Source organism: Apus apus, chromosome 9, assembly GCF_020740795.1.
Source record: "Apus apus isolate bApuApu2 chromosome 9, bApuApu2.pri.cur, whole genome shotgun sequence".
Taxonomy (NCBI): domain Eukaryota; kingdom Metazoa; phylum Chordata; class Aves; order Apodiformes; family Apodidae; genus Apus; species Apus apus.
The window spans coordinates 453,789-469,618 of NC_067290.1; the positions used below are offsets into that span (position 1 = coordinate 453,789).

Here is a 15,830-nt window from a genome sequence, read left to right on the forward strand (position 1 = left end):
TATTTATTAAAATGAAAATATACAGAATAAACAGCTACAATTTGTAAACTTCTAACACACTATATATCCATACAGAATGCTTTTATAATCATGTGAGCTATCACACCTCTATTAAGTCTGTATTATATTTTCAGACATTTCTTTATCAGTTTCAAGCTTTTTGTCCCTGTCTTCTACTACCCCATCAACTAGAAGTTACTGGACCACAAAAAGAAGTTTACAGAACTGCTGATTACTGAGGGCACAGAGGGAAGATGACAAAAAAATCCAAACAGCAGCAATGCTTTCCCTGTTTGCACCATCCAGGCTCTTCCTGGATTTGCTCCAGTAATATAAGTTGAGTAACTACCACTGTTAAAAAGTGCTCTTTTTTCTTTAGTAATATATATCCACCCCAATGAGATGAGCATACTTTTGTCATGTATAATCATGCAGTGAGACAACTATGAGCAAGGAATTTTGACAGTTATGTCAAGTGAAAGTAGTGTCAAGATTGCTCCTACCTGTCTGATCTATTGCTAGATTTTTTGCCCTTTAAACTACCTCAGAAATTAAAGGAGCTCATTCAGTTGAAATCTTCAGGAAATTGGTGGGTTTTGGTTTTGTTTTGTTTTGTTTTTTGTTTGTTTTTAATCATTAGTATATACTTCTCTAGGAAAACAATCTATAAAATGTACTCGCCAGCACCCAGCAAGGGGAGGCACCACGGCCACTGGCTGCTGCCCCTGGGCTCCCCTCCTTGGCAGGACCATGGGCTGTGCAGCACGTGCTGGGACACTGCACTGGAACACACTGGGCTCCAGAAACAGTCTGTGATGTGGAGAGGAAAGGAATGCAACAGGTCAAATCAGCATTTGCATACGGTGACTAATCCACAGGCAGATACAGTTATTGTACAGGGCGTAGTCTGCAAAAATAATAACCACTGATGGGTGAAATCATCAGCTTGATATTTTAAACACAAAGCTCATTTATTGGAATTTCTTTGTCAGTGGTACAGGGAAAATGATCTGCTTGTCTACAGCAAAGTTAATTGAATATTAGGGGTTTTGGACGCAAAATTAACAGTTGGGGTAAAGCTCCGTCACAAAGACACAGAGACACTAAGTGCAAATGCTTTCTGTCTTTCCAAATACAGCTCAAACTTGGAATGCAGAGAATCATAATAATTGGTTTAAAATTTTGAAGAAATTTAAGACAATATAAGTCTTGATCTAGGGCTTAGTTATCCTGTCCTTACTTGGTTGAGTAGCAATACATTCTAACTTGTTCCATGGAGCTACTTTAATATGTATTATGTGAAATTCATACCAGGCAGCTATAAAGGACTTCTGCTCCTCAGCTGAGTTTTAATACACCTGTAATGGTCTGTGGCTAACCTTGACATGTTGCTAGGAGCTGTTCTCACTACACTGTAGGTTATATGATATGGACTCTGAACCCACGGACACTTCAGACTGCTATATTCCCTAAAGTAACAGTCAAAATAATGCACTACTGTAAACACAGAAAGCAATAGCTAAGGATGAGATAGTTAGCAAAGGTGTAAACAACTTTGTCACTTTTTTTTATACTTGGTATTTTCTAATACATCCTATTTAATTTTCATTTTTATGTACATGCTACAATATTCCTTGAATAATGTCTTACTGTTCTTAAAAGCTGTTGTTTTGTAATTCACAAAAATCTGTACAAGTTTACACTAAATTGTACAGTACTGAAAATTCTCCTCACAGTTTGCCCTAAAGCTTTAACACAAAGTAACAAATTGAGATGCTTGGAACTTACCTTTGTTTGGTCTCCCAGCTCTCCACGCGTTTGACTTTCTGACTGGGTTCCTGTTTTTTCCCAGCCTATTTTGTTCCCACTGACATGGCTGAAGGACAACATAAAGAAAAAGATTGTATTCCAGTGCTCTTCCAGATACAACGGGATAAATCTTTGGTGACTGTTATTGGAATTAGGACCAGAGACTCTGATTTTAAGGGACGTAATGTATTCAAAATATCAGTTTGTAGAAGTCTTGAAAAGTCTTTACTGCCAACATTTACTCATTTACAATACATCAGCATTTTTACTGTATTTAAAAGCTGTGTATTACACTGACTAAATAATGTTCATGAAGGAAAAATTCTTCGCTGAACCTTTAATATTTGTCCCTGCGCCAAGTAACTGCCCTAAATTAGAATACTGTTTCTCCAAACTGCAATACAAATGACATTGTCTAGATTTCAGTTTCTAAATGTATTGCATAAAATGCACATGGCAAAAGTATAAAAAACGCTGAGAAGTATCTTACATTGTTTTTTTCTAAAGCAGGTATACTTCCAGTTTCTACAGTGCATGGAAGCCACGCAAACTTACTCAATTTACTAAGCAAAATACATGATAATATTTGAAGTTGACAGACTGCATCAAATAAAGCCAAGCCCAAGCCATCACACACAACCGCAGACACATTCAGAATTTAATTCCTAGTAGTAACATATCTATATTGCTATACACAACCCCAAACTTTCAGAGGCAATCACAGACCTGCTCAAGCCCCAGGCTTTGATTCACATACACTAAGCTACACCTAACAAGACAAAGGTAAACAAAAACTGCCTCTGTTCAAATTTCCTTTTTGTAGGTCAGGAAGCAGTAATTAAATGAAAGTCTGCACAACTTTATTGCCAAGGACAGACATGATGTTGTGGAAGTCAGAAACACTTCTGCAGTAAACGAGGCTCATCAGCAGAACAGAGAAACACCAATTTGTTCCACGTCCAGCCCGCCAGTGAGGGCTCTAAGTCACTGTCCTAAATGGTGGATTTCTGACATTCATACCAAGTTTATCCCAAAATTTAAGTGTAAACACTACAGGTTCATTGAAGTTTCTGTTTTTAGCTACTGAAATTTTAATTAATTATACTGTGAAATAGGAATATTTATTTTATACAAAGTAAAGAACTCAAAGACTTTATGACATTTACAAAAATCTCACTCTCTCCTTCTTTCAATAAAACATAAGGGCAGAAGTGGAAAATCACCCAACATGATTTGGGTTTGGATTTCTGCTTGTTAACGAACAAGGCAACTAGAGTGAACCGTGGATGCGTTCTGCAGGCACAGTGACATGAAACTTTTTTTGAAGGTCTATCACATCACTTCTCTGCACATTTCTTAATTTCAGAATACTGGAGAACAATTTTAAAATTCAATTGATTTCAACAGAAGACAAGTAAGAAAAAATCCTCATGAAAAACTTACTTCACTGCACCTCCGTTGCCTTCATCATTGTCAGAGGATGAAGATGTAGAAGAGGCAGGAAAATAGGTTGAATCCACATGATTAGGGCTGCCACTCTGAGCTGGATTTATTGGAGAAGACCGTTCATACAATGGCGTATGTTTTCCTTCATGAGGAATGTTACTGTAGTTGTTCTGTTCAGAAAGACTTTTTCCACCTGTTTCTAAGGTGATGGCTGGCTCAGAGAGACTGTATGGGTATGGACCCTGACCTTGGGCCCCACCCTGATTGGACATCTGCTGGGCCTAAAATAAAGACCTTTCTTAAGTGAAGGTAACAAAAAGGCTTTTCTTTTAGAACAAAACACAATATTTAATCAAGTGGCATTTTCCAAAGGTACACATTAAATCTCAGCCATGTTCGACATTCACAAAACTTATTCTACCAGAGTCTGTAGCATCACTACAGCTCCAGACTTAAATTCCAACCACTGAACACCCATACTAAGAAGGTTAGTTATACCTTTCCCACCTAGATTTCCCTTTGATGAGCACAGCAGGTTTCTCCCAAGGAGCAGGGCAGAGGCTCTACTTACCACAGGTTTTGCTTGTAGTGAGGTCTGTGGAATGTTAAGCATCTGAGAAGGTACATATGGTGGCACTATCCCAGGCATACCAAACTGATTTGGTCTGGCTGCTGTATTGCAAGCAGGGAGGAGAGGGAAAACAGAAGAAAAAAACCAAAGAACACCATGAAAACACTCACTATTTGACACAAGTGTTATCCTTTTTATTCTTTTGCTTCTATGGTTTATTTATTCTTGTTCTGTTAGCATTGCTGCTTTCTAGTATGCCTTTAAGTCAGTTTTATTCATCTTTGCCTTTTAATAAAAATTCTTTGTAGTTTGCAATGTCTATTTTACTTGTCTCACCTTCTCTCAGTTCTTTGTATCTCTTGTTACTGCATATTTCTATTCTACCTGGGAATCAAAGGAAGCTTAACACACACAAAAAAAAAAGCCCAAGAGATAATGAAGAAGCTGGCAAAGCCAATGTCACTCAGACACGTAATGCTGACACTGTAATCAGAATCTTTGACCTAGTGTTGCCCCAAAAGACACCCCAACTCCCCAAAAAAGAGAAGGAAGAATCTGTATTAGTATCCAGTATGGTAACTGAAAAACTGCAAACTTCAGCTCAAGCTAGGTTTTAACGTTAAGAACAAGGTACGTGTAGTAAATCCTGTGATCACACAGCTAATTTGCAAGCCTTGAGAATATTCTCCAATGCCAGAACAATTTGTGGAGCAATTTAAGAAGGTATGTTAGGACATAAAAAAATCCAAGGCTAAAAAGGATTACTAAAACATGTCAGGTAAAGTCCCGTGAGAAACAGGAAATATGTCTTATGGAATAGAAATAGAGACTGTCTTCACACTTGGAACCAGACACAAGATTTCAGTTGTTTACAGCACCATTGCTCTCCCAATGCTAGAGATGAAGCAGCAATAGCTAAGAAGGAAAGAACACAACCATGTCTCCCAAGAAAACCTTCTTTTGAAATCTCATATTCAAGGGTCAATGAAAATTGCCAGAGAATATAAACATTTTACAAGATCCTGCTAATAATACTATCTTTGATTTAGGGTTATGCCAGGTATTAGTTAAAACGAAAAGCCTTATTTCTGTCATTACTTACCTAGGTAATGTGGTGGATGAAATGGCATAGGTTTATTAGTTGCTGAATAGTAAGCAACCGCTCTCTTAAATCGAGTGACTTTGTCATCTGTTCTAGACTAAAATAAAAAAAAAGGTCTGTCAGGAGCAAATCTGGGCACAGCATCTATAGGTCAGTACTGGACTCTAGAGCACGTAAGTGTATCACATCACATACAGCATCAATGCTTACAGACCCAGGAAGACTGCAGCACTACCCCAGCACAACAAGTATTATCTCAATCCATGTAAGAATAAAGCTTGAAAATGTTATCTTCATGTACCACTGATTGTCAACAACAGTGCATGAAGCCAGACTACAAACACCTTTAGTTATGAAAAATTTAACTTTAGATGCAGTGCTTTTACCTTCAGAAAGTGTAATCTAAGACACTGCCCATACCAATAGATTCCTACCATCACCTGATGCAAAACACCACTTTCGTAAAATGCAGCTCTTCAACACAAATGTATTGCACAACTGGTTTAAAAAAACCCAAATAAACAGCAAACCCACAACCCAAACCAACCTTTTGCTTTACACTTTACCTGTGAATGCTGAAAAACATCTTTTGCTATGGCATCCAAATCAGTGGTGTCCTGAATATTCCGGACGTAGTCAGCGACGGCTTTGATCACTACGTCGCAAGGTGGTAAAACTAACTGGTGAGCACGTACCTGGGCAAACAAACACACGTGCCACTGTGAAACGTGTGCCCAAGATCCTCCAGTTACACCGCGGAGAATGAAACCATTGATTTATTAAAAATATATTCAACAAATTCCACGGTGCCAGATTTAGTATCTAAATATTTTTGGGCTTTCCACCTTGTTTTTAAGACTTTGTCTTAAACAACGACTCATGTATTTTTTTAATCCACAGTGAACACATGTATGCGAAACCTCACCTCTTTGTAAATATTTGCTAGTTAAATATCAGCTTCAACGAAGTCAATAATGCTAATTATTTACTGGGACACTTCTTCCAGAGCAAAATGCTTTATCTAATGTGGATACATTCATTTTATATATATACACACATCCATGCCAATTTTTTTTTTTGACAGTTTATACTCTGAATGTCAAGTGGTATCAGAATTGATGGAAGAGATCCACTGGGAACAGGAACATCTCTATTTATGCAGAAAAGGAAGGATTTTAAAAACAAATGGAGAACTGGAGTATCTCAAGGAAACTTGAGATTCTACAGAAATTGGTCTAAAATCCTTATTTTAAGATTACATAGTTGAATAAGTAGTGTTTTCAAATTTCTTTGTTTCATTATCTGTAATAGAATGTATTCATACAGCTTCACATTAGATATAACACTTCAGGAAATAAATTATTTACATTTTTTTCATGTAAAAATGGTCAAAGAATGATGTATGGATTTTTCTTGTTGCTACAATCTGAGCACAGTTAGTTTCTCTTTGAAGCATTTCAATATCAACAGTTATACAGCTGGTTTCTCTTTTTGCAGACAAAGAAAATTCTTTGTAAGATTGACAGAATAGTTTCAATATTCTGGCATTAAAACAATGGATGTTCCATCATCTAATGAGAGATGTGTCTGACCTACTGTATTAACAAAGTTTTGAATGGATGAGACACGTGCTCAAATACATGCTCATGCTCTGGGCCCAAACAGACCCCAGAATTCTGTGTACAGAGTCTATTAAAAAAGATGAATTCCCACCGATTTACTGATCAGAGATTTGAAAGGAATTAATTTGGACTTTGTAGCAAAAGACCTCTCTTTGTACTAAGAAGAACTATAAGAAGTTTGTGGGATGATGCCCACTTCAGAAGAAGCTCCCACAGCCCAGCGACTGGCAGCTGGAGATGGATGTGCTCTGCTCTGCCAAGTGGTTCTACACTCAGTTCTTTGGCCTGATTCACATGTCCACATAGAGGAATGATGGAACTGGACAGTCCTAGAAACCTTGGACTTCCATCATCAACACTCTCAATAGGCTCCTCATATACCAGCAGTCCTGAAAATAAACAGAGTAGTATTCAGCCTATGATCATGGGAATTAATGTTCTTCCATACCCTGTGTGGTCAGACATGGGCTATAGAATCTTCATGCCAAGCAACCACCACGGACTATTTCCAAATGGAAAGCAGTCAGCAGTGCTGCTAGCTGGGTTTGTAGGACTAGTCAACCATGGCAGCTTCTGCTCCTCTCCCTCTGTGCTGCTTAATGCACACGCTCTGAAGGCAAGAAAGAGGTCTCTAACTCCATGTCCTGAAAATTCTGTTTGGAACCTCTGTGCAATTCTGGAGCATTCTGTCTGTGCCTACAGAGGCATCTAGCTTTTTTGCTGTTAATATATTTTCATCTGACTGTTTGCAAAGTTCAAGACTTGAGGGATCAGTATTATTATTTAACAGCTCTACTTTTTAGGGTATGAGAAAATGAGGTATCATGGTTTATTAGAAAATACTGCAATTCAGCCTTGTCAGAAATGTTTATGCAAAATTCTGATTAAGACTTAATTAGTCTTATCTTTGTAACTGTAAAATCTGTACCTCAACCCCTTTTTATTTTATATGGAGTCTACCATAAGTAATTATTTTCCTTCCTGCCTTTACTTGCCTTCTTCATTTATGACCATGGAATTTTTGCCCAGATGCCCATTTTTACTGATTTCTTTCTGCTAACAACTACTTATTTACAAATGCCATAATATTAATTCTATACCTGGTCATTCTCTAGCAGAGATGAACTCCACATTTTATGAGCCTAAATTAAGAACCCTTCTGTTCAGTGTAGTCAGTGGCTTGGTAATTATTTTTATCTTAGATAGTAAATTCTAAATTTTCACTAGTGTACATTCTGAATATACACAACACCACTAAATATAGCTCACATTTGCTTGTAAGGTTACAGTCACAAATATTGATGATAAAATTTTGCACCCAATCTGCAAGCAGAAGCAGTAGATTTTCTCTCACTGGTTAATCTAAGTAGTTTTAGAAACACCTACCACTTCATTTGTACATGTAACAATTAGACATCTCTAAAGTGGCTGAATCATAACATGACTATGTCACATTAGATGTGCTCTCTGCAGAGTCCCTTGGAGAAACCCTGCATTACTACCCTAAGTGTTTCTGCAATCTCTGCTTGGAAATTCTGTGGATGAAAGGAGTAAGCAATCTATCATTCATTTTATGTGATCTCCAAGACAGTAATATTTAATAAACCGTAAGCAGTTACCATCAAGAGAAGACATCACTAGCACTAATAATCAGCTCAGACCCTAGAATTATAAAGCTCAGGTGAGACATATTAAGGTCTTACTACACATATTGCCCAAAGCTCAGCTGCTTTTAAACAGCCTAAAGACCTCACTGGAGCACATCCTCAACTCCTGAAGCGAGACCTTCTTAAAGTAAATACTACAGAATGAGACATTCCAGTACTTGGATTTTATTTACTTCTGTTTCAAAGACATTCAGTCCAAATGTGAAAATACCCTCAAAACTAAAAATGTCATGACTTACAGGGACGGCAGAAATGAAAAGTGGAAAAATAGGAGGTACTTTCATGATATTAAAAAATAAAAGGTTTCTGTTCATTTTAAGACTTTGCGGAAATGCAAAACTGTAGATTTTGTACTGCATCATAAATAATATTTCTAATCCTAAGTCTTACTAAGTGTTAGGTTTGGGAAAAATTTAGATTTCACAGCAAAAGTTACAGGTTCAAACTTACTTTTAGCAGCACAAAAGCATTTCAGAGCAAAATCAGCATAATTTTGTAACAATTTCTCATTATAAGAGATTTGTTCCTAGAAGCTATTTTTTTCCTTATCCTCTGCAGAAGAGTTTTAGACAAGCAACAACACCGAAAATCAACTTTGGAAAGGCCAACATGGAGATGGATCACATGCTTGGAGGTGATTAGGTTAGAAACCATGACATCTGAAAACTGCTATTTGCTAGTTGTAAAAGGACCACTTCAGTGTCATGAGATACCACTGACAAAAATCACAAGCAACCTATTAATGCACTCTGAAAAGATGAACAGGGGAAAGGAAATTAATTCTACATAGTTATTTGTAGAACGGGAGACAAAGAGCAACATCACAAGCCGAGAAGCTACAGGACAGAAACGGCTTGATTCTGACAAAAAAAAACTTCCAAAATTGCTTTCTTAAAAGAGAACAGACTCACCTGTGCATAACTCTACAGGACTATTAAGTCTACTATAGATGGTACCTAAACGGTACTTGGGAAAAGCTCCCAAATCCTGGGACAACTCCAGTAGCCCACTGTCTCCAGGAAGTGAAGCCTTTAAAAGCTAATCAACACAAGTACCAGCATTTACTGTTGTGCCTGCTGGAAACAGATAATCTGTTCAGTTTTATTTTCAAACCATTAAAGAAACCTCAAACATTCAGTTACCATGATACACAGGGAACATGGAACATGTTTTTTCACTGTCAAGAGAAAAGGCTGAAGATACAAAGAATGTTACAACAAATTGCCTGTGTTTTGTTATTTTTGTCTAGTATTTTCTATTAGAGGTCACATTCAAACTGTTTGATCTTGTATCAGCCTTTGAGTGTTAGTAACATTTAATCTTAAGAGCTTGTAGTGCATCTGATCTAAAGACAAGCTTTCTAAAGAGACAAGAAGTTCCCTACATGACTTAAAATTCTCTCAAACCAGCAAAGCACAGCTTTTCCCTAAAGACTGGGTTATTCAGTTAAGAAATTCTCTCCCCTCCCTCCATCCTGGCTGGGAACCTGACCTCCTTCTACTTCTGCATGTCTTGATGGTAACAAGAATCCACACAACATGGAGCTAATTTGTTAACAACTTGTACATGCCAGACTCCAAGAAAACCAAATCTAAGCAGAGGAACAAAAATGTCAGAGGGAAAAAGAGAGCAGAAACTCAAGCCAAAGAGGTAGTACAGACTGACTTCATCTGAGACAACCTGTGTGACAACCTGCACACTACAGTGACCTCAAGGGTTGCCACTCAGGGCAACCCAGATGGGCCAGAAGAACAAGCCAATGGGAACCTTCAGAGACTCAACAATTACAAAAGCAAGTCTTGCACCTGGGGCAGGAATAACCTCTGGCTACTCTGCAGGCTGGGGCTGTGCCAAAAAGGCCGTGGGATTCTTGGAAGACAGCAAAGTGAAGAGAAGCCAGTTGGGCACCCTGGCAGCAGGGACAGCCAGGTGCACCTGGAGCAGCAGCACAGCCAGCAGATGGAGGGATCTTGCTCCTCAGTGCTCACTAGATCACTGCATCTAGTCTTGGGCTCCCCAATACAAGCCAGATGTCAAAAACTTGAGCCAGTTCTGCAGAAGGCCATCAAGAAGGTTAAAGAGTTGGAGCACTTTCTCCATGAGAAGGCGCTGAGGGAATGGGGCTTATTCAGCCTGGCAAAGACAGGCTCTGGACATACCCAACAGCAGCCTTCCAATACCTACAAAAAGGTTACTGAGCTCATGGAGCCAGGCTCTTCACACTGGGTACATGGTGAAAGAACAAGAGACAACAGACATAGCCTGGAATAAGACGGGTTCAGACTGCATGCAAAGCTAAACATTTTTACCCTTGGGATTATCAAACCATGGAGCAAGCTAACCAGACAGGTTGGGCACTCTCCAACCTTGGAGATTGTCAAGACCAGTCCAGGAGAAGCCCTGACCATGCTTTTAGCAGGAGGTTGAACTAGATGATTTTCTGAGGTCCCTTCTGAGCTGCCTCATCCTATGATGACCTTTAGCATAAAAACAAAAAAAAATGGAACACCACCACTTAACTTTAAGCATACCTTCAGTGTACCACCTTTGTTACCTGAGCAGCAAATTACCAAAGAACCTACTTAGCATATTAGTCTCCCTCTGGCAAACACCCTCTGAAGTCAGCAAACAGAAAGACAGGAATTTCCAAGAGCAATTCAGACAGGGAGCCTAACCTGCATATTTTGGATCGCTTTCTGGAAGCATCTCTCTTTGCCTCTCTACTGAGATGAAACAACCAAGGAGATTAGCTAACTAATTCTGCCAGGTAAAAATAGATGTGGAATGTTACATAGTGGGCAGATCAAGAGTCTTCCAAAGACAGTCCATACTTTCAAAACCACCCTTATCAGGAAGATGATCCATCTCAAAATGAAGACGGCAATCTCATGAAGTTTCCTTTCATACTTTTCTTTTTCAAAAAAGGGAGATTGCATTGTTTCTAAGGTTACCTTGTGAATAAAGACATAACTTCTTCAGTGGTATGTACTTCCAAGAAGGTACTAATTAATTCCAGAAATAAGAAACTGCCCTCCTGATGGTATTACACACTGATCTTAAACCTACATACTGTAACAAGCTTTCCCAGAATAAGAACTGAATTGCCTTTGTCTTAAAGATAAACCCCAAAGCATATCAATAAAAGTAGTGTAATGATAGCTTCCAAACAAGGTCCAGAGGTCAAATTATTTTTCAGGAAGTCTATCAGCTCCTTTCTTGTTTCAAATTCTGATTCAGATGCTCACTTCAGTAAACTCTGCTCTCAGACAGGTAACAGGGTGCAAACACAGCGCTACACATATATTAGATGCATTATTTGTTTACACAGGGACAGACAAAACCCTGACTCAGAACAGCTGGCAGTGTCAGTTTTTGATTCTTTTACCCTTTCGCAATTCAAATACCCTCATTTATATTTGTCCATGGAACTACCAACAGTTTTGCTGAGCTCATGGTCATCATTAGTGTCTTCTGAAAGACACAGCTGTCTATCCACCGTGTAACTATGTCCTGACTGCAAGGTTTATTTCTTTCTAGATGTGAATTAAGGATTCTTCATTCAGGTTACCATTTCCCTTTCTTTTCCCCATTTCTGCACAGCTGTTCCCAGATATCCACCACCCTCATGTCCCTCTTTAAAACAGAGGCACAAGTTCCTCATGTTTGCTTTTTTTCACCTCACTGTGTTGACTCCTGAGGAGATGCAGCAATTTTCCATGAGCAAAGACTGGTAGTTTCTTTTCCAAGTGAAGCTTTTAAATTTGTGAACTAGCAAAGCTTCTCTCGTCGGAAGAGTAACCATCATAATAAAATACTGAGAAATATATTATTGACTGTCACGCAACTGAAAAGCAACATATCAAGGCACTGGGAACCAAATCTGTTCACTTTGATGCTCAAGACCATACTGTCTTAGATGAATCAGATTAAAATCTTTACACAATGAGACAAAATTTTCTAAATCCCAAGTTGAATTAAGTGTGGAATTAGAGCCCTGGGTTCCCAAGAACGGACAATAATCGGTAGTAACTCTAAACAGATGCAAGAAAGCAAAGTTTGTAAGTAAAACCTAGAGATGACATCCTGGGTGACCAAAAAAACTTCCCCACTCATCCCCCGTTTCCTGTATTCATGAATGCTTGTACTTTTTGTAACTGTTTTGAAAGTACTTCTTGCTATCAAGCTTATGGCTAATATAAACATCTAAGTTTTTTAGGCATCCATAAAATTTACAAAGAAATATTGCTTTCTGCATGCCTACAATTAAGTCTCTACAGAGAGAGCTGTAAGCACCACTGATGTACTAGAATGAAACTAAATTGAATTAATGAACTACTTAAACAAGTTATAATTTCAAACCATGAGCAGTGTTGTAACTGAAGCTAAAAAAAAAAAACCCAAAAACGAAGTTGTTCCATGACCAGTAGCTAATGAAAACTATTTTCCTGTAGACTTGTGTCCCTGTTGCTTTAGCCCTTCTCTCTCTCTCTCCTTTCTCTTTCTCCCTCTCTTTCTTTCCCTTTGACATCATTATCAGCCAGGGGACGGAAATGCTGTGCTTAATTTGGGACTACAAACTCAACAACTGACCAGCAAACACATCATGCCTTCTGCTTCCCTTTGTCCTCAGTAAGGGCACTCATTTGGGTCTTTTTCAGTGATAACAGCATATCATTTTTCATGGAGCCTGTAAGAGCTGAATGGGAACTACTTTCAAATCTGATTAATATTGGCCTACGGATTAAACAAATACCAAGGAGGACTGGCTAAGACAGTTCAGTGATGCTCTAAGGAAACAATGTCCTTTATTTAGGGTGCCAGCTACAAAGCCCAATTGGCATTTTCACTGAAAATGTAAACCTAAAAGCAAAGATGACAAATATCTGATCTTCATTCTAGCCAAGTAATTCAGTATATCATTTAGAAAGCTTTTCAAAAGGTCTAGGTGTTGAAGTCATATTCTAAACTGCCTGTAAAACAAGTTTACCCAGCGCAAGACACAGAGAAGCATTCTGAATATCAGAAAGTTTATCAACCACTTAAGAGAGAAGTCCTATGTTTTAATATTTTCAGTAAAAAATTAAAATACAGGCACACTCAGTCAGGCTAATTTTTTACCTTCAGTTTTACAAGGAACTAGCAAACATGCATGCATATTTTGTTTTGCCACTGGAACGTGCTGACACTTACCTTTCTAAAACACAGGAGCGGCAGCAAAATGGGGATGAGCGTAACATCAAATTGTCACACAGCTGTTCACTAAGCAATGCACATGCAAGCCTTAAAAACTCTGCTGAAAATCTTGAATCTGTTCTTAAATTCTACCTTCAGCAAAATATGTTACAATTTTTCAATGTTTAATAAACTTTTTGAACAGAAGGGGGGAAAACCCACCTATTTTTGTTGTAGATATAACAAAACAGTCTTACAGAATGCGTAAAAAGCAAATTGATTTGCTGTGTGGTGCACCTCAGGAGAAAGGGGAAATTATACACTTATTGTGGCAGCAAGAAAGGTTGGTCACTATTATCTCATTCTCTGATGTGTTCAGTTTCCCTTTTATAGCTGTCTAGCTGGCAGATGCATAAAGCAAGTGTGATGAAGCAGCAAAACAGACATACTGGAAACTAAGAGCTTCAGACACAAGTTACTTGTCTCAAAAAAAAAAACCCAAAAAACTACTGAAGGTCACGTTAGCCTTCTTGCACAATCTAGCATATTTACACTTCAAGAAACAGAGAAAACTGAATATTACACACAAACTCACATCAGTAGAAAACAAAACAATACAGTAAGAAGATATGCAGCTAATTATTTTTGACAGATGAAGAACATGACTAAACAAAAATTCTCCTCTTAAAAAAACCCAACAGAGTATGAAGACACTTTCTGAAAGCCAAACCACACTGAAGCTATGTGGCTCATGCAGCTGAAGGGCAGCAAGGGGATCACACAAGCTATGTTTAGCCTTGCAAGGCTAATCTCCCCAGGTATTCTCTGCAGTCAACAGGGAGGCACTGGGACACCAGAGGGTGAACAAGTGCCTGGCATAGTTGCTGTGAATTAACCTATTACACTGCTCTGATTAACTGTAACTATTGATTTTAGCTTACTTGCTTGTAGTTATATCAAATTTGTACCTTAAGTGAAGCTAGTGGATGTTCTGGACCAAGTAAACTCCAATGAAAGGAAGCCAAATCTTCATCAGGTAGAATATGATTACCTAGAACGTAATGCAGAACTGTAAGTACACCATAAAACATCACACACTATTTCTACATGCAGCAAAACAAATTTGCAATCATCCCTCGATTTCAGGATTAAGAAAGAGAGATTTAACTTGGAGATACCTTTTTATTACTCCAGAGACATCTAATTAGCATGCTGCAGCAAAGTACACTTCCCTCTGTCAAGGAGCACTCTTCTATGAAACCTGGCTCACTAGGGGAAGCAACAGAGCCAGTGACAACACATGGTGCCGACCTCAATCTGGCATGTCCTATGAGATCCTCAGCAGGATTCAGTGCTGCAGGTGCAGCAGCACCAGCACACACTGCTGCTCTCCAACACAAGCTGGGAAGCATCTCCTGCCTCCCAACATAGCTGTTACAGATCCACACTGGAGCTGCCTCTGGAATCTGCACTCTGCAGTGTGGGTTAAGCAGCAAGCCACCATCTGTCCCTCAGGAGCACAGGCGGCTCCACTGACACTTAGCAGGCTCCCAATTCCTGCAGTTTCTTTTGCTGACAGGTCAGATGGGAGCCTGGCCTGGCAGCATCAAATTGGGAAATTATATAGTTATTTCAATGAACAGAGATAGTGGTTACATTTATCAAGCTGCTCATATAAAATGGAAGATCACTTAAACTGTTTTGTGTTTCTTTTTTCCAAAGAACAACGCACTCAGAAAAAGCTCTAAAAAATTCTTACTAGAAAATACTTCAAAAATTTGAATTAATCAAAGACTAACTAATCAACCACTAACAGAGTTGAGTGACTGTGGACCCAAACGTTACAAAGAGCTAAACAGAATGTATTAGTATGCTTCTGGCAGAAAACAAGGATATTTTCAAAATATGGTTCAACAGAGCAGCAGTTTAGCAGTGAATGCATACTTCTCATTATTTTATTTTATTTCATTTTAAATTTCACAGTTTGGACATCTTGACCCCTCACCTGCTTTTAAAGAACATGACAAGATTCTTTGAATATGACAATTGTTTACTTTCTTAGTATTTTGCTTGTAATATAATTTAGTCTGCTTTTAATGCTCTCCAACATGTGAAAACCAAGAAAGCTGTCCAGTGCCTGGCAACTAGTAGATGCCCCCTTAGAGAGGGAAGTCTTTGTGCTCAATCAATACTCCACCTATTGCTGAGACCTCCAGCAAGGAGACATTACCATTTTTATTCACTAGAAGCTAAACTTTAAACTCACATCAGAGAGATTCAACAAGTTTATATTAAGCCACACTCTTACTAGTCTAATCAAGGTCTGCAGGTCTGAATGCAGGTCTGAAAAAAATAAATTACAGCCAGACCACTTGGCAGTTTTGTGATAACTCACAGTAACTCCTGCAGATACCAAGACTACCTTTTAAAATAGTCAGAGC

General features: G+C 38.5%; 1 protein-coding gene across 3 annotated transcripts in view; it reads right to left on the reverse strand.

The window, feature by feature from the left end:
* Window positions 1-15,830, reverse strand: part of FAM120A (family with sequence similarity 120A) — a 53,241-nt gene that overhangs the window by 27,335 nt on the left and 10,076 nt on the right. For 2 of the 3 annotated variants that reach the window (XM_051627892.1, XM_051627890.1), the window contains exons 3-8: window positions 14,358-14,440; window positions 5,495-5,623; window positions 4,929-5,025; window positions 3,827-3,927; window positions 3,253-3,536; window positions 1,789-1,876 (exon numbers count right to left, since the gene is read on the reverse strand). In XM_051627892.1, coding sequence (XP_051483852.1) covers window positions 1,789-1,876; window positions 3,253-3,536; window positions 3,827-3,927; window positions 4,929-5,025; window positions 5,495-5,623; window positions 14,358-14,440 — 782 coding nt within the window. The remainder of the gene's footprint in view (window positions 1-1,788; window positions 1,877-3,252; window positions 3,537-3,826; window positions 3,928-4,928; window positions 5,026-5,494; window positions 5,624-14,357; window positions 14,441-15,830) is intronic. The other variant, XM_051627891.1, reaches the window with a different exon arrangement.